The sequence below is a fragment of the Henckelia pumila genome, chromosome 3 (assembly GCF_033568475.1).
Source record: "Henckelia pumila isolate YLH828 chromosome 3, ASM3356847v2, whole genome shotgun sequence".
NCBI classification, from domain to species: Eukaryota; Viridiplantae; Streptophyta; class Magnoliopsida; order Lamiales; family Gesneriaceae; genus Henckelia; species Henckelia pumila.
In genome coordinates, this window is record NC_133122.1 from 65,586,888 (window position 1) to 65,610,746 (window position 23,859).

Below are 23,859 nucleotides of genomic sequence, written 5' to 3' on the forward strand. Positions count from 1 at the left end.
TTCTGAATCCGAATTCAGTGGTTTCCAAAAATATCCATCATTATGTCATTTTAGGAAATCTTACTCCCTTTACTTTTAAATAAGAAGTCCCACTTCTTTATTCATTAAATTTAACTCTTTAAATTTAATTATCTCAACGGGGATTAAAAATCCATTACTTGTGTGACCCTCAATGGTTCAGAGATACAGCTAGCCATGGGCTCACAACTCCTTGTGACTCGGAACAACAATTTCCGACTTGCCCATCGAATCATGGTAAGAGCGCCTAGCAACATCGCCCCATGATTCCCTAGGTATCACTGATAGTGCCTGCAAGAACCAATAGATTTTGGTTAGCGTACAGTACGGTCCCTTCATCCATATATCTCGATCGAATCAACAACCATTGGTAATTCGAGAGTCGTTCGAGATTCGATAACTATGCAATGCATCTTGAAGATCAAATAGTGACATCGCATGTGCTACTAGGAAACCAAGTAACCTAAAACACATCATGTACTCTGGCCAGAGATTCGTCACACTAATATCTCCTCAGATTGCATAAGATATCCACACTCGCAAGTATGTGGTGAATCCTTGACAACAAAGCATCGACTCCTATACGTGTTGTAACTGTACCCAATCCCGACACCTGATGACCCCAATAGAGTCGGTAAACTAGCCAAAGTACAGTACTAGCATATAGAGTCTCAATGATGTTTCAAGTAGTAAGGACTAATGGTGTACAAGCAAAACCGCGGACTTTATCCACTCGATAAGTGATAACCACTTGGAAAGTCCGGATAGGGTAGTTCGATCATTCATCATATGAATATCCATTTGCATGCTTTGAACATCTCTATGTTTCATACCAATGAAACGTGGTACTCGGCATCGCAAATGCTAGTCTCAATCTCGAGCGATCCTTATCCTTATTAACGGACGGCTCAATCGACTAGGAACTATTTAGAATATACAGTGACTATAAGATGTGTTTCATGATAGCCATTCCCATGTGCTACCACATCTTACATATACTATAGTATATTCAAGGTCTTCATCTAAACATCTTATAGTATGTCACAACATAATAATATGATAAAAGATAAAGTAAATGCCATTATAAAAGTGTAAATTATATTAAACAAAAGATTGTTTATACATAGAGTCATAAAAGCCCTTAGCCACAAGTTGGCTCACCGGGCACCCACTCTTTCAAAAGGATGAGAAATATATCTAGGCGTCATGAATTACCTCTCACAAATATTTTAGAGGTTGAATTATTCGATGTGTGGGGTATTGATTTTATGGGACCATTTCCTATATCTTTTGGGCAATCTTATATTTTATTGGCTGTTGATTATGTCTCGAAATGGGTGGAAGCAATCGCCACCTCCACTAATGATGCTCGTGTAGTGGTGCAGTTTGTACAGAAAAATATTTTCACGAGGTTTGGAACTCCAAGGGCCATTATCAGTGATGAAGGTACACATTTTTGCAATAAAATCTTTAATTCATTACTGACAAAATATGGTGTTAGGCATAAAGTGGCGTGTGCATACCATCCGCAAACAAATGGTCAAGCTGAAATATCCAACCGAAAAATCAAGAAAATTCTGGAAAAGACGGTCAACACGAACCGGAAGGATTGGGCAATCAAGTTGGACGATGCACTATGGGCATATCGGACCGCGTTCAAAACTCCTATTGGCATGTCTCCATATAGGTTGGTCTTTGGTAAAGCATGCCATCTGCCAGTGGAGTTAGAGCATCGAGCATATTGGGCGGTGAAAAAGATTAATTTTGATATGAAAGCTGCTGGCGAAGAGCGATTGTTACAATTGCATGAGATCGAGGAGTTTCGTAATCATTCATACGAAAATGCCAAGATCTACAAAGAACAGACCAAAAAGTGGCATGACAAACTATTGTTAAAAAGAGAATTTGAGTCTGGACAGCGTGTATTATTGTTTACTTCTCGTCTTAGATTATTTCCAGGTAAGTTGAAATCTCGTTGGTCTGGTCCGTTCACCGTGGTTAAAGTGCATCCATATGGAGCCATTGAACTGAGCTGTCAAGATGGTCAGACATTCCAAGTCAATGGGCAGAGGTTGAAACATTACTTTAGTAATGAAGTGCGGAACATGGAGAAAGTTGCTTTGATCAAACCTGCGTAACAACACCAGGAATGTCGGGCTGACGACGTTAAACCAAGAGCTCTTTGGGAGGCAACCCAAATTTTTATTTTGTTTTATTTTTATTTTATTTTATTTTAGTTAATTTTATTGAATTTCAGTATTTTTAATTATTTTACTAATTTTAGTCCTAATTAAGAGTTTTATTGCAGGTATTTTTCTTCACAAAAATCGCATTTTGTAGTCTGCAATTCGAGGATTAGGCACTCCAGCGCTACATTCCAGGCGCTCCAGCGCTGTTCTTAAGTTGGAATTTTATTTTTTGTTGTTCAAAGTCGAAGGTTCAGCGCTCCAGCGCTAGAAATACAGCGCTCCAGCGCTAGTATGTGAGTTCCAAAGTCGAAGGTTTAGCGCTCCAGTGCTTCAATTATAGCTCTCCAGCGCTCTCTCAGAAAATAATCGGGCGCTCCAGTGCCACTAATATAGCTCTCCAGCGCTATCGCGGAAAATCTGAAAAATAAAAGGGGATCTCAGAATTCATTCATTCGAACCCTTGTTTCTTTCCCCAGCCTCGTCTCTCCGCCTCCACGCGATCCGTCCCTGCAATTTACAGAAATTTCCAGAAATTAGGCAGCTAGGGTTCTCCGGGAGGATAGTGCGTTGTCCCACTTTCTTTCTATCACAGAGGTAAAATTCGATTTCAAGGCAAAGTGACGTGTTGGTGTTTTAAAATTTCCGGATTCGTTCTATAAAACCGAGAATTGTGTCGATTGGTTGAGGTTTGAATGATATTGTTGGAAGTGGTGCATTGTTGTTTACTGTTGTTTTGTGGAGTTGTAATTGCACTATTGGATGGCACCGAGAAAGAAACAAAAGCAGGGTGCATCTTCGTCCAGTACTTTCAATGCCCATCGGTTTTGGGATGAAGAGGCCGCCAATAATTATCCTCTCATGGTGAGCAAGAGCATGGTTAGAGAACGAGGTTTTGATCCTAATTCTCATCTACCATTGTGGTATGTGCGACATGCAGCTGATGAGCGAAGATGGACGAGTTTTGTCCAACATTCTGGTGATGCTGTGATTACTTTAGTCTGGGAATTTTATGCCAATCTCAAACGCAAGCATGAGCAGTATCATGTTCTAGTGCGGGGAAAGAGGGTGGCTTTTGATGGACATTCTATTAACACCATCTTCCATATGCCATCTCTTGATATGGATGACTATTCGGAGTTCCAGTCCGGTGAGGTAGACTATGATGAGATTCTAGCCACCCTGTGTGAGGAAGGGGCGCAGTGGAAGATGAAAGATGACAAGGTGGTGCATTTTCCGTCTGGGAAAATGAAGCAAGAGGCGAGGTCTTGGTTTTTCTTGGTGGCTGCTCGTGTTTTTCCCAATGGTCACACTTCTGAGGTGATGAAGAAACGGGCTGTCCTGACTTACTGTATCGTCACTAGGAAGACGATAACTTGGGAAATATCATTCAGGAATCCATTCTTGCAGCAGTTAGGGGCGCTACCACTGTAGGATTGCCGCACCCATCATTGATCACTGCCCTTTGTGCACGTGCTGGGGTTACATGGGGTGCAGATGAAGAGATTTTTAAGATCCAGAAACCTATTACTGGAACTACACGAGAGAATATACCACCCCCTCTGCGAGCAGCAGCGCCTCGGGATCGCCCTGCGAGTAACAGCCAGCCACCACCACTACCACTTACTGGAGCGTATGAGCATTTTGATGAGCGATTGACGCAAGTGGAGCAGCGGCTAGACCTTCATTGTCGTCGGACTGATATTTTCATGGATTATATGGTGGATTTCACGACGACTCTAGCCCAACGCTTTCCTGGCTCCAGTGAGGATCCGCAGTTTAACCCACCTCCTACTTGGCCCCCTCGGGATGACGACATGGACGATGACCACTGATGGTCATTGTCGTAGGTATGTGTTTGTTCCTTGTTTTTATTGATATTGCACATTGAGGACAATGCACATATCTGAGTTTGGGGGGATGTTGTTTGTTATTTTAGATGAGTTTTGATGAGCTGTTTGTTGAATGGATTGTTGTTGAAGCTGAAGCGAAGTTGAGTTGCGAGTTTGATGGGTTGTTGCATGCTAAATTAGTCACTAGTTCCTGCATCTGTGTTTTTAGTTTTCTCGTTTATATTATGTTTTTGCTTGTTTTGTTTTGTGTCAGTTTTATTGTTCAGTTTGTCATTTTTTTTATGTTGTCTGTGTTCGTTTGTGTGGTTGTTTATTTGAGAAAACAAAAACAAAAATGTGTAAAATGAGAAAAGAAAAAGAAAAATGGCCTATGATGATGAAGTTGATAAAAAAAAGAAAAGAAAATGAAAATATAATCTAGTATTGGCGACATTGGATCTTGAGTTCTCACTTTTTCTGCACTATAGCCTTGACTGTCGATACTCCTGATAAGTAGAGAAAATTGTGTGAATTTTGTGAGAAGATTAGCTGATTTGATTCTTAACTTTGGTGATACATACTCGAAACTGAGGTAGATTTTTACAAACAGATAAATGATTTAGGCAACTTTGTTTTTTGAGCCTGCAAGCCTTTGATTTGTTTGTCTTTCATTTGTAGCCTTGCGGAAAAAAAAAAATAAAAATCCAAAACTGAAAGAAAAGCCAAAAATCCAATTGGATGAAAAAGAAAGAAAAAAAAAAGCAAGAAAAGATAGAAAAATATGGAGAATGTAAGGTGAGGGGAGGCATTGAAAATGGATTGAAATTCGAGTCCAAAGAAAATGCAAAAAGGTGTAGAATGTATGGAGTAGAGGAGTCAGACAAATGTCTGACAATGCCCTGCAAATGATAAACCTAGCCTACTCAATACCGCAGAAAATTATAAATATCCAATTCCCTTTACTTGAATCCTATATGCTTACATTGAATATCTATACTGGATACTTCTCTGCTATAAAAAGTGATTGCCTAATAGAACTACCTGATAAGTCCTGTTGATCTTTGTGAGTAACGGTTGAACTTGGTAGAAAGTGTGTTGAAACTAGAGAGCGGGGTTAATGATTCTTTGAGGCTTACTGATTGCATGATTTGATTGAAAGTTAGGTGGGTAGACAATATTGGCTAATCACACACACAAGAGAACTCTTGAGAAAATTAGCTACACATGGATTAATTGCTGAACATCTGAGGTCAGTTGGGTTATTTTAGTTTTACTGCTTTTTTGTGTGTTTTTAATTCCTTGTGTGTCTTAGTATTTTGTTTGTTTTGTTTTGTTTTGTTTTGCTCGGGACTAGCAAAAGTTCAAGTTTGGGGGATTTGATAAGTGCAATTTTTACACTTATATTTTATATGAATTAGCTTGGCTTTTGTTGTGTTTTGAGCGATATTATGCATTTCTCTTCTTGTTTGTGTTGTTTGCAGGAATTTGAGTGTTATTCATTTTAGTTGGTCAAAAGAAGTGAAAAAGAAGTGAAAAAGAGTTGAAGAACAAAGAAATAAAAGTTCTCAGATTAGCGCTCCAGCGCTACAAGACAAGCGCTCCAGCGCTACACGGATTCTTTCGAAGGGTGAAAAGTCGAGGAAATAGCACTCCAGCGCTACATATACAGTGCTCCAGCGCTGTTGGAAGAAAATGACGGGCGCTCTAGCGCCGATGATTAGCGCTCCAGCGCTACGCAATCCTAAAATTTGGAAAGTTTCTGATCGAGTTTAAGAAAGGATTTTAAGGCTTATTTTGAGGATACGAGGGTTTTTAGGGAGTTTTCAGAGGATAAGACGGCTATTGAGATATTGAGTTTGTTATTGAATACGAATTTCTGCTTGACACTCGAGAGAGGTATTAAAAAAAAAATAATAGGGATTCTTGGCTAATAAACTAGAAGAATTAATAATTGAACAATCATTAGAAATAAATTGTGTGGACAGTCAAGTGAAGTCGAACCTCTAGCATTCATCGCTTATTTAATTTTACTCTCGTGAACTCGTGGTTATTTAGTTTTGTTCTTGAAAATTTTAGTTTTATAAAAATCAAATCAATTTCGTAGCTCTACATAGGATTAAGATTTTATTAGTTACAAATATTTGATATAATATCATTTATTCATTCTCCGTGGGATCGACTTGGACTTAATTCCTATATTATAACTTGACATCGTGCGCTTGCGAGCGAAAAACACGCAACAGTTCTGTTTTTTTCTTTCGGCAATGCCATTCTGCTGAGGTGTCTTAGGTGCTGAATATTCATGTGATATACCTTCCTTTTCACAGAATTGATCAAACAATGAGTTTTCAAATTCCTTCCCATGGTCAGTTCGAATCCTAATAACCTTCAAAGAATACAAGTTAGTAATCTGTTTTATCAACTTTTTGAAGGCTTCGAATGTCTCAGACTTTTCTCTTAGAAAACTTACCCATGAGTACCTTGAAAAGTCATCAACACACACAAATGAATATCTCTTACCTCCACAGCTTTCAACCTCTATAGGTCCCATTAAGTCCATGTGTAGGAGTTCAAGACATCGTGTTGTCCCACAGTGTTGTAGCACTGGATGTGACACACGAGTTTGCTTACCTTTTTGACAGTCTCCACACACATATGGAACTCCAGAAGTTAGATTTGGCATCCCATGTACAACATCATACTGGCTCAATTTCTTCAATGCTTTGAAGTTGGCATGTCCCAACTTTTGATGCCATAAATTCAAATCATCAACCTTGGTGAATTTGCAAGCAATTTCCTCTCCAAGTTGATAACAGTTGTCCGATGATCTAGACCCTGTCAAAACACACGAATTACTTTTATCAAAAACTTGACATACATTCTTATCAAATTTAACATAAAGATCATCATCACAGAGTTGGCTAATGCTAATAATATTATCATTTAATCCTTCAACATGTAGAACATTGTGAATCTTAGGCAGTCCTTCTACATTCAAAGTGCCTTTTCCAACAATCTTTCCATTGGCTCCTCCTCCATAAGTCACTTTTTCTTTATCCTGTTCAACAATATTCAGAAATATACTTCTTCAATCCTGTCATGTGGCGTGAACTGCCACTGTCGAAGTACCAATGACCTGCAACATTAGTTTTTAAGGAAGTATAAACAACATTACAACTGAATTTAGCTTTTGGTACCCAAACCTTTTTCTCAGTATTTTTCCTCCTAGAAGTGTTCTGGTTCAGTGTTGGCAACACTGATGACAGTTCTTGCCTGGAATTCCAGTACATATAGTCATACCTGAGTTTGAAATAGTAAGTGTAGTAACCCAGATACCATTTTAAGATAATAATATGTTAAACATGATTAAGGGTTGATATTTAACCAATTTCGAAGTGTTATTGGACTTCAGAAGTAAAATTTGGGCTTTTTAATTTTGGGCCGGATAGTAAGCTCCGATCCCAGATAGTAAGCTCCGATCCTGGATAGTAAGCTCCGATCGGAACGGAAGTTCCGATCCCCAGCTGCCAGAAATGATCGATGACTCAGTCGCGAGTTTTGGCAAGTGTCGATCATAGAGCAGATCGGAAGCTCCGATCGTAGATTGGAAGTTCCAATCCTGGCGTGGCAGACATGCACGCAATGAGCTGGATCGGAAGCTCCGATTCCGAAATCGGAAGTTTCGATCCTGGCCGAGAAATTTGGCTATAAATAGGTCCGTTCAGAGTTCATTTTCAAATACGAATTCCCGAGTTTCCTTCTACAGTTATATAGTGTGAGATATACACTTGAGGGCCCTATCGGTTATAATAGAGGTTCTGGAATAACCAAGGTGTGGTTATAGTCATCCGGGACTAGCGACTCCAAAGGGCTAACTACGGACGAAGGTATGGTTCGGGAATGTTTTTAAGTTTTGGGAGTACTTATTAGCTTAGTTAAGTCTTATAGAATTTATGTAGTGATACGGTGAACTTTTGAATATAGGCTTGGAACCTAGGTTCCTACTTTACTTGAACTAGCCTAGAGGTACGTACACATTGACTGAGATTGCCAGCGAGTATACATGTTTATATGTTGCATTTATTTGGCATTATTATATGGCATGATGTATGATTTACCATTTTCTATACTCATATGTTATGTGCATATACATGTTGAGCCTATACCTTGTTATACCTGATTATAGAGCCGCTCAGCTCTATACTCGATAGTCTATCACTGAGAGTATCGCGACGGCGGGGGCATTTATGTCTGTCTACTATGGTGTACTAGACGAGTGTGGTTGCACCCAGAGGTTGATCCGTGCGGTGGCAGCACTCATATGGCGCCGGTTCTGAGCATGACTTTTCAGATGACCCTGTACCAGTCATCATGTTGCATGCATTATATACATATGTTTACTCATGTCTATGTACTGGGCGTTAGCGCTCACGTCCTAGTTGTTATCTTGGACACACTATTTCATGGGGCAGGTCGCAGGATGGACGGAGCTGGTAGTTCAAAGCAGGACTAGGGAGCAGGAGCCTTGAGGATTTTATTATACAGGATTCGATATAGCTGTATAATGTTTAAGTTTTCGATTTGGTTGTATCACTACAGTATTAAGCCTGGATTATTTACTAAACTGATATGTAAATTATGGATTATGTTTCCGCACGTTTTACTCTGTTCCATATATTGTGGTATTAAGTTTAATGCATGTTATTAGTTGCCAGTTAGTAGGTGATTCCATGCAGGGTCACTACATTTTTGGTATCAGAGCATGCATAGATTTTGGGATTAGTACTTGGGATTAGTTTAGTCTTGAGTAATTCTTGCGCATTTGGGATTTTAATGTGCAATTCTTTTCAGGATATGGCTGACGAGAGTCACGGTAGTGTTGGCCAGGGAGGTGGTCATCACCATCGTCGCCATCATCATCAGGATGATCAACATCGTCCTCATGAGGATCGACGTCGCTATACTATTAATAAGTTTATGCAGGTAGGACCGAAACCCTTAGTGGGAGGCGAGAATCCTGAACAAGCTAGAAGCTGGATGTCTAAACTTGAGAGCACGTTCCGAGCTTTCGAGTGTATTGAGGAGCATAAATTGGAAGTTCTGGAATTCGTTCTAGAGGATCGAGCACGTTTTTGGTGGGATGCCAAAGCTGCTCAGGCACGTACTGAGAGAGGACAGGTGACTTGGGGGTCGGGAGTTTCAGAAATTATATTTTCCTCCGGCTGTTCGCCAAGCACGATCTATGGAGTTGCTTACTTTGAGGCAAGGATCAATGACTATTGATCAATATCAGCAACGATTTCTTGATCTGCTACCTTTCAGTCCTCATATTAATGAGAGTGATGCATCGAAGTATGATATCTTTCTACAAGGTTTGAACCAAGATATCTACTCTATGACCCGGTGTCTTATGAGACTTTGGTGAACCGTTGCCGTCTTGTGGAGACCAGCAACAGGCGTGGACAGTTGATGATGCCAGCACAGCCTAGTGGATTTGTTGAGCCTCGAGCTCAATCTGTTGTGCCATCTGTACCTACGTCTTCTTCTACTCCTACTACTTCGTCTGGTTCTCTTGGTTCACGAGGTACATTCCTCTTTGGGAAGAAGAAGAAGAAGGAGGAGTTTTGTAGCCACTGTGGTGGGAAGCATCCTGTAGCTTCATGTCGGAGAGCTACTGGGGCGTGTTATATTTTTGGTCAGCAGGGACATCTGCGGAGAGATTGTCCTCAGCGTATGGGTTCTGCTAGTGGATCGGGATCCCAGGTTGGATCTCAGGCTTCTACTTTTCCACGTCAGCAGCCAGCACCACAGAGTTCTTCTGGTTTTCGTCCCCAGACTCAAGGGCAGGTGTTTGCTCTGTCTCAGGAGCAGAGATTGTCCTCAGCGTATGGGTTCTGCTAGTGGATCGGGATCCCAGGTTGGATCTCAGGCTTCTACTTTTCCACGTCAGCAGCCAGCACCACAGAGTTCTTCTGGTTTTCGTCCCCAGACTCAAGGGCAGGTGTTTGCTCTGTCTCAGGAGCAGGCTACTGAGGGAAGCGATCGCATGTTGGCAGGTAACTTCTTGTTATGTGGTATTCCTGCACTTGTATTAATTGATACTGGAGCATCGCATTCCTTTATTTCTAGTCGCTTTGTTAAGAGACATAGATTACCTTATGTATCATTAGATATGGATTTAGTTGTATCTACTCCGTTGGAGTAAGAGATAGTAACTAAGCGTCTAGTGATGGGTTGCCTTCTGGAGTTTGAGGGTAATGTGTTAATAGCTAATTTGATGATATTAGCGATGGCAGATTTTGACTGTATTTTGGGAATAGATATGCTGACTTTGTATCACGCTACTGTGGATTGTTATCAATGTCTGGTACAGTTTCATCCCGTTGAGGGTGATAGCTGGTACTTTTATGGTGAGGGTGCGCGACCTCCAATGCCACTTGTTTCGGCTCTGAAGGCATGTCATGTCTTGGAGTCAGGTGGGGAGGGCTACTTCATCTATGCGGTTGATATGTCTGCGAGTAGTCCGGGTATTGATCAGCTACCGATTGTCAGCGAGTTTCCTGACGTATTCCCTGATGAGATTCCTGGTTTTCCTCCGGTTCGAGAGGTTGAATTTGGTATTGATCTAGTACCAGGAACTACGCCTATATCCCGAGCACCTTATCGTCTGGCACCGTCAGAGATGATGGAATTGAAACAGCAGTTGCAAGATCTGCTTGATAAGGGATATATTCGTCCGAGTGTTTCTCCGTGGGGAGCACCTGTTTTGTTTGTCAAGAAAAAGGATGGATCGATGCGATTATGTATTGATTACAGGCAGTTGAATCGTGTCACCATCAAGAATAAGTATCCTTTGCCGCGGATTGATGATCTGTTCGATTAACTACAAGGTACTTCTGTTTATTCAAAGATAGATCTGAGATCTAGATACCACCAGATGCGGGTACGAGACTCAGATATATCTACGACTGCTTTCAGAACCAGATACGGGCATTATGAATTTCTGGTGATGCCATTCGGTTTCATGAATGCACCGGCAGTCTTTATGAATCTGATGAATCGGATATTTCGAGAATATCTGGATAGATTTGTCATCGTCTTCATTGATGATATTCTTGTCTATTCTCATGACAAGGATGAGCATGCACAGCATCTAAGGATTGTTTTACAGACGTTACGAGATAAGCAGCTGTATGCGAAATTGAGCAAGTGTGAATTCTGGCTTGATCGAGTAGTGTTTCTCGGTCATGTGATTTCTAATGAATGGATATCTGTTGATCCTAGTAAGATAGAGGCAGTGCTGAACTGGTCTCGACCGACGACGGTTGCTGAGATTCGTAGTTTCTTGGGTCTAGCGGGATATTACCGTCGGTTCATCGAGAATTTTTCACAGTTGGCCAGGCCTTTGACTCAGCTTACTCGGAAAGATGTTACCTTCATTTGGTCCTCGGATTGTGAGGAGTCGTTTCACGAGCTGCGTAGACGTCTTACTACTGCACCTGTGCTAGCTCTACCTTCTGGATCAGGAGGTTATGTTGTTTATACTGATGCCTCTGGTCAGGGGTTGGGATGTGTGTTGACACAACATGGACATGTTATTGCCTATGCTTCTCGACAGTTGAAGACGCATGAGAATAACTATCTAGTGCATGATCTCGAGTTAGCCGCCATTGTATTTGCGCTCAAAATTTGGAGACATTATCTTTATGGCGAGAAATTTGAGATATTTACGGATCACAAGAGTTTGAAGTATTTATTCACTCAGGAAGAGTTGAATATGCGACAGAGACGCTGGATGGATCTCCTAAAGGATTATGATTGTGAAATAAAATATCATCCAGGTTCTGCTAATCTTACTGCTGATGCCTTGAGTCGGCAGGTGAGACTATCTGCACTTCAGACTAATGAAATATCTCATATGATTCAAGAGTACTGTTCATTGAGTTTTACGCTCAAGCACAAGAAAGGGAGGAATGGGATTCGTTTGTATACTATTCTATCTGAGCCAGCATTGTATTCTCGGATCAGAGATGCTCAGATATCTGATGTTAAGACTCAGCGATTGGCACGTCTAGCCAATGGAGTTAATACATCTGGATTCCATTTTCAGGCAGATGGTTTATTCTGCCTATCCAATAGAGTGGTTGTACCTAATGTTGCGGAGCTCAGGAATGATATTCTATCTCAAGCTCACAGGAGTCGATTATCAGTTCATCCTGGAAGTATGAAAATGTATAAGGACTTGCGAACTAGATTCTGGTGGAAAGGGATGAAGAGGAGTGTGTATCAATTTGTTTCGAGATGTTTGGTTTGTCAACAGGTCAAGGCTGAACATCGACGACCAGGTGGGTTACTGCAGAATCTTGAGATTCCCGAATGGAAGTGGGAGCATGTGACTATGGACTTTGTTACCCACTTACCCACTTGCCTATGACGTCACATCAGTGTGATGCTATCTGGGTTGTCGTTGACCGTTTGACAAAATCAGCACACTTTATTCCTTATAACCGGGAATATTCTTATGATCGCATGGCACGTTTATATATCCAGGAGATAGTGCGATTACATGGGATTCCAGTGAGCATAGTCAGTGATAGAGACCCGCGATTTACCTCACGATTTTGGGGTAGTTTTCAGGAAGCGTTGGGTACCACTTTGAGTTTGAGCACTGCATATCATCCGGAGACTGATGGGCAGTCAGAGCGGACGATTCGTACGCTGGAGGATATGCTACATTCTTCTGTCATGGATTTTGGCTTATCTTGGCAGATCAGTTACCCTTGATCGAATTTTCCTACAATAACAGTTATCATCGTAGTATTGATATGGCACCTTTCGAGGCATTGTACGGTCGACGGTGTCGTACTCCGTTATTCTGGGATGAAGTCGGGGAACGACAAGTCGAGGGTCCTGAATTGGTGCAGCAGATTGTAGACAAGGTAGATTTGAACAAGCATAGGATCAAAGTTTCTCAAGATAGACAAGCCAGTTATGCTAATATTCGCCGCAGGCCACTTCAGTTTGAGCCTGGTGAATATGTATTTCTCCGAGTATCACCTTTCAGAAAGGTGATGAGATTCGGCGTGAAAGGCAAGTTGTCTCCTCGTTTCATTGGGCCTTTCCAGATACTGGAGAAGATCGGAGATGTTGCATATCGTTTGGCTTTACCGCCAAATCTTTCCAGTATACACAATGTTTTTCATGTGTCGTTACTTCGACAGTACATAGCTGATGAATCTCATGTGATTCAGTCTACTGATATTCAGCTAGAGCCAGATCTGTCTTTTGTTGAACGACCAATCCGTATCCTAGACAGGAAGGAGAAAGTTCTTCGGAACAAGACTATACCACTTGTGATGGTACAGTGGCAGCGCCGAGGCGTTGAAGAAGCAACTTGGGAAATTGAGAGTCGTATGCGAGCAGAATATCCTGAGTTGTTTGCTTTGTATTTTTGATTACCATGTAAGATGTACTTACAGTTGTTGTAATAATTCATGGTTTGATGTTTCATATTGTTATCTTTATTGTCTTTAGATGTTATTTCAGGGACGAAATATCTAAAGGTGGGGAGAATGTAGTAACCCAGATACCATTTTAAGATAATAATATGTTAAAAATGATTAAGGGTTGATATTTAACCAATTTTGGAGTGTTATTGGACTTCAGAAGTAAAATTTGGGCTTTTTAATTTTGGGCCGGATAGTAAGCTCCGATCCCAGATAGTAAGCTCCGATCCCAGATCCCAGATAGTAAGCTCTGATCCTGGATAGTAAGCTCCGATCGGAACGGAAGCTCCGATCCTGGAACGGAAGTTCCGATCCCCAGCTGCCAGAAATGATCGATGACTCAGTCGCGAGTTTTGACAAGTGTCGATCATAGAGCAGATCGGAAGCTCCGATCGTAGATCAGAAGTTCCGATCCTGGCGTGGCAGACATGCACGCAATGAGCTGGATCGGAAGCTCCGATTCCGAAATCGGAAATTCCGATCCTGGCCAAGAAATTTGGCTATAAATAGGGCCTTTCAGAGTTCATTTTCAAATACGAATTCCCGAGTTTCCTTCTACAGTTATATAGTGTGAGATATACACTTGAGGGCCCTATCGGTTATAATAGAGGTTCTGGAATAACCAAGGTGTGGTTATAGTCATCCGGGACTAGCGACTCCAAAGGGCTAACTACGGACGAAGGTATGGTTCGGGAATGTATTTAAGTTTTGGGAGTACTTATTAGCTTAGGCTTATAGAATTTATGTAGTGATACGGTGAACTTTTGAATATAGGCTTGGAACCTAGGATCCTACTTTACTTGAACTAGCCTTGAGGTACGTACACATTGACTGAGATTGCCAGCGAGTATACATGTTTATATGTTGCATTTATTTGGCATTATTATATGGCATGATGTATGATTTACCGTTTTCTATACTCATATGTCATGTGCATATACATGTTGAGCCTATACCTTGTTATACCTGATTATAGAGCCGCTCAGCTCTATACTCGATAGTCTGTCACTGAGAGTACCGCGACGGCGGGGGCATTTATGTCTGTCTACTCTGGTGTACTAGACGAGTGTGGTTGCACCCAGAGGTTGATCCGTGCGGTGGCAGCACTCATATGGCTCCGGTTCTGAGCATGAATTTTCAGATGACCCTGTACCAGTCATCATGTTGCATGCATTATATACATATGTTTACTCATGTCTATGTACTGGGCGTTAGCGCTCACGTCCTAGTTGTTATCTTGGACACCCTATTTCATGGGGCAGGTCGCAAGATGGACGGAGCTGGTATTTCAAAGCAGGACTAGGGAGCAGGAGCCTTGAGGATTTTATTATACAGGATTCGATATAGCTGTATAATGTTTAAGTTTTCAATTTGGTTGTATCACTACAGTATTAAGCCTGGATTATTTACTAAACTGATATGTAAATTATGGATTATGTTTCCGCACGTTTTACTCTGTTCCATATATTGTGGTATTAAGTTTAATGCATGCTATTAGTTGCCAGTTAGTAGGTGATTCCATGCAGGGTCACTACAGTAAGGCTTGATGTGACCTTGCTTGTGACAGTAATGACAAACAAACCTACGCTTCCTTTGATTTTTTTTTTTCTGAACATGAGCTTGTGCCTTCAATGGAATTGGTTTTTCCTTTGGAATTGCAATAGGAACGCTAGCAGATTTACTGTTCTCTTTGACAAAAATAGTTTTTGATGACTCCCCAACTTCAAACTTGCTATTATAAAATCCTAGACCAGCTCTATCATCTTTTCCCATCATCAGAATTGAATCCAACTTGGTCTTGCTTGAATTATACTTTGCGAGAGTTGCATTGGCTCTTCCAAGCCCTTCTTTGACCTTGCCTAGTTCTAAATCCTTCTTGCTCAGAACAACTTCAAGTCTAGCCACTGAAGCTTTCAGATCACTGTTCTTCTTTGTTAAAGCAGAATTTGTCTTATTCCTTAATATCCAGTCATTATACAATTCTTCATACATCTTCTGAGCATTATCCCAAGAAAGTTCTACTTCACCAGCTTCCTGATTTGAGTCTCCAGAAATAGATACATTCAAACAAAGTACTTTTTGGTCAGTGTTGTGACCAAGTATTGTGACACCTGTGACAACACTATGTTTCTTCTGCAGCACCAAAACTGAAAGTGCATTGTGAGTCTCTTCTTCTCCTTGTTCTGTTCCTTCCTCACCTTCATCATCACTTAGGGAAGCACACATCCCTTTGCGAAGTCTGGTTGGACACTCATTAGCAAAGTGACCAAATCCTGTGCACTCATGACACTTCACAGACTCAAACTTCTTTGAGATAGACATTGTTTTTCCTTCTTTCTGAAAGTGATTTTGACTCTTTGAATGGATGATATTCTGTTCTGGTCCGCAAATCCTTAATGGTTTTCCGACAGCAGGAGCATTCAAAACTTTGGGTTTCTGACCAGGTTTCTTATAATCTCTCATTCTCTTCAAATAATTACCAAATTGTTTGGTAAGTAGGGCAATAGAATCATCTTCTAAGTCAGACTCGTTGACTCCATGTGTCAGATCAACAAAATCATTGTATGAGTCATTAGAAACTTGAAGTGCAATAGACTTACATTTGTCCTTTTTTCCAAAATTCATCTCTAACTCATATGTTCGAAGTGAACTCATCAATTCATCCAATCCCAGAATTGATGTGTCTTTAGATTCATCAATTGCACAAATCTTCATTTGAAATTTTTTAGGCAGTGATCTCAAAACTTTGATTACTAATCGTTCGTTTGAAATAGCATCACCAAGATCAATTGTCTCATTCTCGATCTTCCTCAAGCGGCGTTCATAATCATCAATTGTCTCACTTTCTTCCATTCTCAGATTTTCAAACTAAGTAGTGAGAATCTTTTTTTTGGTTCGACGCACACTATCTGATCCTTCACAGTGCATTTGAAGTTTTTCCCAAGCCTGTTTAGCACATACACAGTTAGTGACCAATGAAAACATATTAGAATCAAGAGAAGTAAATATAGCATTAAGAGCTTTGTTGTTCATATTCGAAGCAGCAGTCTCATCGGCATTCCATTCCGTTTTTGGTTTGAGGAGAAAATCTCATTCTCCATCAGTTCTCCTTGGTGGATTCCATCCTTGTAGCACACGCTGCCATGCCTTTTCATCAATCGATTTGATGTAGACACGCATCCTAACTTTCCAGTTAGAATAGTTGGATCCATCCAAGATTGGAGGATGTTGAGCAGTTCCTGAGTAAGGTATCTCCATTGTGATGTCCTGTCAAACACAAAAACAGAATCACACTTAGTATCTTCAAGTGAATGTCTCTGACGCCAAATGTAAGGTTTGGACAGTATGAAATCACAGAAATACCAGAAAATTTTTTGAGTGTGTGTTATCTTTCAGTGTTGTCAACACTTCACAATAACACTATGCAGCAGAATAATTAACTAGAAGTAAAAGTAAATAACACAAAGATAATTATTGTAGTGACCCGCACCGTGATCACCTACTAATCAGAAGCTTAAGCATGCATTTAACTTAATCAAATAAAATATCAGAAATAACAGCGGAAACTTAAACAATAATAAAAATATTGTTTACAACCATATCGAATAAAACAAGTGTATTAACCCAAATACAACTGAAACAAAAGCTTAGACAATAACCCTGCTGGTCCTCCATCGCCTAAGCTCTCCTGGAACCACCCGCATCGTCCAGCCGCAGACCTGCCCCATGGAATAGGGTGTCCAGATACAACAAAATATGAGACTTGAGCATGATAAGCTCAGTACGAGAGTATGAGTATACGATGTTATGTGTGCATGTATGCAAGTGAACTGGGTACCAAGACTCTCAGGTCAAGAAAAAAGCTCATAGACCGGGCCCAGGGTATATAGCACGCTGCGCCGTCGCATCAGGAGGTGGCTCATATACCCAGTGGATAATGGTGACCTGATACTAGTACATGTGTCCAACCATAAGGTGAACTGACACAAGACTTACGTATCCAACCATCCACAAACTCGTAGGGTGAGCGTCCTACTACAGGCTACCTCTAAGGTAAAAGCTCAATATGCTCATGTATGCAACATACAGTCATGACATGCTGTATATATAAAGGCATATAAAACATGCAATCACATAATCCATGCAAACACATAATACATTCATACTCAATCTGGATATCTCGAATAATACTTCCGTGCCTCATACACTAGGCAAGCTAGACCAGCACTATGTCCAAGCCTACAGTTCGCACTACAATGCAAAGTACTCATGCATTACCACTTTATTCTAAAAGCCTTAACTACGCTATAGCATACTCCCTATTTACTATAAGGAGCCAGAGCTATACCTGCGTCCGTCGTCAGCCCACTGATGACGATTGCCCCAGAACTTGGGCACCACTCCACCGTAACCCTGGAGCGCCTCGCCAACGTCCGGACCAATCCTAGGAAGGCTAGAATCACCCCTAAAACACCTAGAATACTCTAAAACCGAGAGAGAAGATGTGAGATTGGTGTGAAATTGTGGCCCTCGGAACCCTTATTTATAGGCCATGATCGGAAGCTCCGATCACCTGATCGGAAGCTCCGATCGGTTCATGTTTGCCACGTTTTGGACGGCCGAGATCGGAAGCTCCGATCTCCTGCATCTGGCCACGTGTTTAAATCTCCTTGACACCTGTTTCTGGTTGAGATCGGAAGCTCCGATCTCGGATTGGAAGCTCCGATCTGCCCGGAAGCTCCGAACTGTTTCTCATGTTTCCGAACTGGTTTTGGGCCCCCAAGACCCCCGGGACCTACCCCACCATTTTCGGACGTTCCGGATCTGATTTTCCACTTATTTTTACCAAATAAAGACTCCTTAAACATGTTTTGACACTTTTAAAATTATATGTCATGTTCTAACATGTTTAAAATCACTTAATCTTGTAAAACGGAACCGGACTACTACATTCTCCCCCTACTTAAGATATTTCATCCTCGAACAATTTGAAGTACTGAATGCAGTAAAACACTGAATAAACATCTTTTATTCAAACTGATTCATTTTACAAGTTACAATCTGAAAATACAACAATTCAAAATAACTCTGGATAATCTTTACGCATACGACTCTCAAGTTCTCAAGTGGCCTCCTCAGTGCCTCGACGTTGCCACTGAACTAGAACAAGAGGAAAGGTCTTGTTGCGTAACACCTTATCCTTATGACCTATGATACGCAAAGGTCTCTCCACGTATGTCAAATCCGAGTTCAACTGTACCTCAGACGGTTGTAAGATATGAGACTCGTCCGCCACATACCATCGTAACAGTGAAACATGGAACACGTCATGGATTTTTGACAAATACGGTGGTAACGCCAACCTGTAAGCCATATCTCCAACACTTTCCAGAATTTCAAATGGACCAATAAACTTAGGAGATAGCTTACCTTTGTGACCGAATCTAAAAATCCTGCGAAATGGCTTAAGGTGAGACCTCGATTCTAAACATCTAATCTCGGTAATTAAACAACAATTAGTCCAAACTAATATCCAATAATCAAAGCAAAAAGAATTTTTTTTTTTTGAAACAGTGCTCCGCTCGATCGATAAGATCTTACCGATCGAGCGAGCCAAAAACTTAAAAGGTTCTGCTCGAGAAAACCAGCCCTCGCTCGATCCGCAAGATCTTGCGGATCAAGCGAGCCACAAAATTTAAAACAGAGAACTGCAACGCTTGCCCTCGCTCGATCGGTGATATTCTACCGATCGAGCGGCGACAGAAACAGGGAAAAAAAAACAGAATTCATGCTAGAAACTTGAGTCCAAAACCCACAAAATAATATCATGCATTGCAATCACAAGTTCTCCAACTAATACATGAAGTTCTAGGGTTACACAACCACTCAAAAGTAATGGATTGTAACGACAATCTTTAAACACAGCTCGCATAATCAATACAACAACAAAACGAAGTTCAATATCTAAACATGTTCCAATACAACTAGGTAGACATGCTGACACGACTTTCTAAACCGAGTCTCACTACTAGCTCTCCCTCTTGCTGCTAGCCAGGCCTACGCTGACTTGGTCCTGCCCCACCTGTTTCCAAGTACACATACAAAACAAAGCAACAGCCGGATAACCGGTGAGAAAGATAATCCCAGTAAAAGCAACATAGCAAGTAATAAATTCAATAAACATGCTTTCAAGGTAACAAGTAATCAATGTTAACGTAATGAATGCATGTCTTTAAAACGGGTTATCAAATTTGATAAATGAGGGATTGCTGCTGTGCTTTTGGGATCCCGAGGATGAGATCACGTAACAACTCACCGACTCTCCCAATCGAGGTGGTGCGACGTATCCCACTCCTCTAGACTTTGAGCAACCATAATGAGTATACTAGCACTAGGCAAAAGGACTACGACCTAGGCCACTCAATCATAGTTCCCAAACGTCTAAAACGAAAAGGGCGGTTCTGCCCGCTGTAAACAAAGTAGGCTCAAGATGAATGCATAGCATAAATATAAGCAAAAGTCACATAACGAAACTCAATCAACCAACAAATACAAGTTCCACATGCTAGAACAAGTATTGATGCAATATGTGATTTGAAAGGGAAAACTCGAGAACCAACTGTCTCGAGTATGCTATCCCGCGACGATGACTGCTTTTACCTTTCAAGGTAAGTAGCTCCAACTCTGGAAACGCTACAACAAAAGATTGTATCAACATATATACAACCTAAAAACAACGACGGTTCAAAGAAAACTCTTTACCGATCTTCGTCCAACTCTTGACGAACAAAACTCTGTTAACTCTGGCTTGACAAACTCCAAACGAACCTGTCCAGATGAAATACAAGATCAATAACCAAGATTAACTTACAATTCGAGTTCAACAACTTCAAAAATGGTTCAAATCTCCAAAACTCAAACCGACGGCATAACGGCTATAAACTGAACAAACCGGAAACGCAGACAGCAGTTCAATACTGATATAACCTCATAACAATGCTAAGACAACCAAAACAAGTCAATCCCAACAAATCTCAAATCACAATTTTTGAAAATGGCTTCCAAAAATCATAACAATTCCGAACGTCGCTCAAATTCAAAACCGACAGATAATAAACGATCAGAACTCTGTAGAGAACAACATACTCGAATCTAGAATGATTCTAACAATATCCAAAAACTAGAATGTATCTGATCGTAGAAAAACTTACGATAGAACGAAGCTCTCGCAGCCGTGATCGCTAAACTGCCTTCAGAAATAATTTCCAACGGTCGGATCGAGCTCGGACTGAATTCTGGAAGCTCAAAAGCTCCAAGAGGCATCTTCAATGGAGTTTAGCCGATGGAAGGGAAGGAGAGGAAGGATAAGATACTTATTCAAATGAATTCTAAGTGTATATGATATATAAAACTCTAAATTTGCGTTTTAGTCCCTGAAATTTCCAAAATTTGCAAAAAAGACCCTGATCAAAATCAAATCGGCTTGTGAACTCTGAAATCTCCGATTAACTCAAATAAACTCATTTAAGATAAAAACGGGGTGTTACAATTTTCCCCAACTAAGAAGAGATTTCGTCCTCGAAATCAACGAGAACCACAACTCATAAGATAGAATAAAGAACTAAAGATAGTAAGAAGAAGTCATGTCATCCGAACAACTCCGGAAATCGCTGTCTCATGTCAGATTCTGTCTCCCAAGTCCCTTCCTCAACACCGTGACGGCTCCATTGCACTTTCACTAACGGAATCAACTTGGTTCTGAGTTGCTTTTCTTTCCGATCAAGGATCTGAATCGGTCGTTCAAAATAGCTCAGAGTCTCGTCTAACTCGACTTCGTCAGGCTGAAGGATATGAGAAGGATCTGGATGATACTTCCGCAGCATAGAGATGTGAAAAACGTCGTGAATACCAGTTAAAGACAGAGGAAGTGCAAGTCTGTAGGCAAGATCGCCTATCTTCTCGAGAATCTCGTACGGCCCGATGAATCTCGGAGATAACATACCTCTCTTCCCAAATCTAAGAGTGCCCCTGAACGGAGAAATCTTAAGGAAAACACGGTCTCCTTGCTCGAAGCTCAGAGGTTTATGCCTGACGTTCACATACTTAGCCTGTTTATCCTGAGCGGACCTCATTCTCGACTGAATGACCTTAACCTGTTCTGCCATATCTCGAAGCATATCTGGTCCCAAATCTGGTGACTCGGACAAGTCATCCCAAAACAAAGGAGATCGGCACTTCTTGCCATACAAAGCCTCAAAAGGCGCCATACCGATACTCGCTTGGAAGCTGTTGTTGTAAGAAAACTCGACAAGAGGCAAAGAATCTTGCCAACTATTGCCAAAGTCTAGCACTACCGCTCGCAGCATATCCTCTAATGTCTGAATAGTCCGCTCTGACTATCCATCCGTCTGAGGATGATAAGCTATACTCAGATGCAATCGAGTACCAAGTGCCTCCTGAAGACTATGCCAGAAGTGCGAAGTGAATCTAGGATCTCTGTCTGAAACGGTCGACTTCGGCATCCCATGCAATCTCACAACGTTGCTAACATACAATTCAGCCATCTGATCGTGACGATACGTCATCCTATAAGGAATAAAACATGCAAACTTCGTCAATCGGTCGATTACTACCCAAATGGCATCGCATCCTCGAACGAATCGAGGTAGCTTCGTGACGAAGCTAATAGAAATGTGATCTCATTTCCATTCAGGAACAGATAGGCTGTGCAACAGACCACCCGGTCGTTTCCGCTCTGCTTTCACTTGCTGACAGTTCAAACACCGAGATACAAACCTCGCGATGTCGCTCTTCATTCTCTTCCACCAGAACTGAATCTTCAAATCGTTGTACATCTTACGACCTCCAGGATGAACGCTGAACCGACTGCAATGAGCCTCTCGGAGAATACGCTGTCTCAACTCCGGAATATCAGGCACAACAATACGGTTATTCACCAACAAAACATCATCTCTAACCTGGAATTCAGACTGATGTCCCGATCTGACTTTCTCTACTGAAACTTGAATGCTCGGCTCAGACTTCTGTGCTTCTCTGATTGCAACAAACAACTCCGGCTCGGCTTGAATAGCAAACACTCTGATAGTCTCCCTATCTGTTTCAAACTCTAAACCAGAAGTGCAACAATCATCGATCAACTGAGAAACACCGATAGTCGAAAGAGATAGAGAACAAAGCTTTCAGCTCAAGGCATCTGCAACTGCATTTGACTTTCCCGTATAATACTTGATTTCGCAGTCAAAATCCTTCAACAGATCTAACCATCTTCTCTGTCTCATATTCAGCTCTGCCTGTGAAAACAAGTACTTAAGACTCTTATGATCAGAAAAGATCTCGAAAGACTCACCATAAAGATAGTGACGCCAGATCTTCAGAGCAAATACAATCGCAGCTAGTTCAAGATCATGAACCGGATAACGAGTCTCGTGTGGTTTCAGCTGCCTCGATGCATAAGCTATCACATGCTTATGCTGCATAAGAACGCAACCTAAGCCTCGGTTAGAAGCATCACAATAGACTGTGAAACCTCCAGTACCCTTCGAAATAGAAAGAATTGGAGCACTGGTCAGTCTCCTCTTCAGATCAACAAAGCTAGCCTCACAATCTAAAGTCCAGGCAAAAGGCGCATTCTTCTGAGTCAGCTGGGTAATTGGCTTGGCAATAGATAAGAAACCCTTGATGAATCTGCGATAATAACCCGCTAAACCCATGAAGCTTCGGATCTCAGGTACTGACGTTGGTCTAGGCCAATTCATTGCTGGGATCGACAGAAATCCCATCTTCAGAAATAATATGACCGAGGAAAACAACTCGATCTAACCAGAATTCACATTTCGACAGCTTGGCAAACAACTGCTCAACTCGCAAAATCTGCAATACGATCCTCAAGTGCTCTGCATGGTCAGTACGGTTCTTCGAGTAGATAAGAATATCATCGATAAAGATAATGACAAACTCATCTAAATAACGCTGAAAGATACGGTTCATCAAACCCATAAAAACAGCTGGAGCGTTAGTCAAACCGAATGGCATGACTATAAACTCAAAATGACCATACCTCGTTCTGAATGCGGTCTTAGGAACGTCTTCCTCTCGCACTCTCAACTGGTGATAACCTGACCTCAGATCAATTTTTGAATAGACAGAAGAACCCTGCAGCTGATCAAAAAGGTCATCTATTCGGGGTAAAGGATACCTGTTCTTAACTGTAGCCTGATTCAATTGGCGGTAGTCGATACAGAGCCGCATCAAACCATCATTCTTCCGCACAAACAGCACAGGAGCTCCCCAAGGCGA

General features: G+C 41.3%; 1 protein-coding gene across 1 annotated transcript; it reads right to left on the reverse strand.

Moving 5' to 3' along the window:
- Positions 1-5,601: 5,601 nt before the first annotated feature.
- LOC140888919 (uncharacterized) lies at positions 5,602-16,395 on the reverse strand. The gene is made up of 6 exons (XM_073296620.1): positions 15,157-16,395; positions 6,915-7,094; positions 6,668-6,779; positions 6,507-6,574; positions 6,350-6,422; positions 5,602-5,777 (listed from the first exon to the last, which is right to left on the reverse strand). The coding sequence occupies exons 1-6, from the start codon at positions 16,393-16,395 to the stop codon at positions 5,602-5,604; spliced, it is 1,848 nt and encodes a 615-aa protein (XP_073152721.1).
- Positions 16,396-23,859: the final 7,464 nt, after the last annotated feature.

What these genes read in the sequence shown, in the direction of transcription:
- LOC140888919 (XM_073296620.1), bottom strand. Translation starts at nt 16,395, where the DNA reads ATGGAAGAAAGTGAGACAATTGATGATTATGAACGCCGCTTGAGGAAG. An exon ending in ACTTTTCAAGGTACTCATGG is followed by an intron (nt 6,423 to 6,506) that starts GTAAGTTTTCTA and finishes TATTCTTTGAAG; the next exon opens with GTTATTAGGATTCGAACTGA. An exon ending in TCAATTCTGTGAAAAGGAAG is followed by an intron (nt 5,778 to 6,349) that starts GTATATCACATG and finishes TCCAAATTTTAG; the next exon opens with GATTGCGTAGCGCTGGAGCG.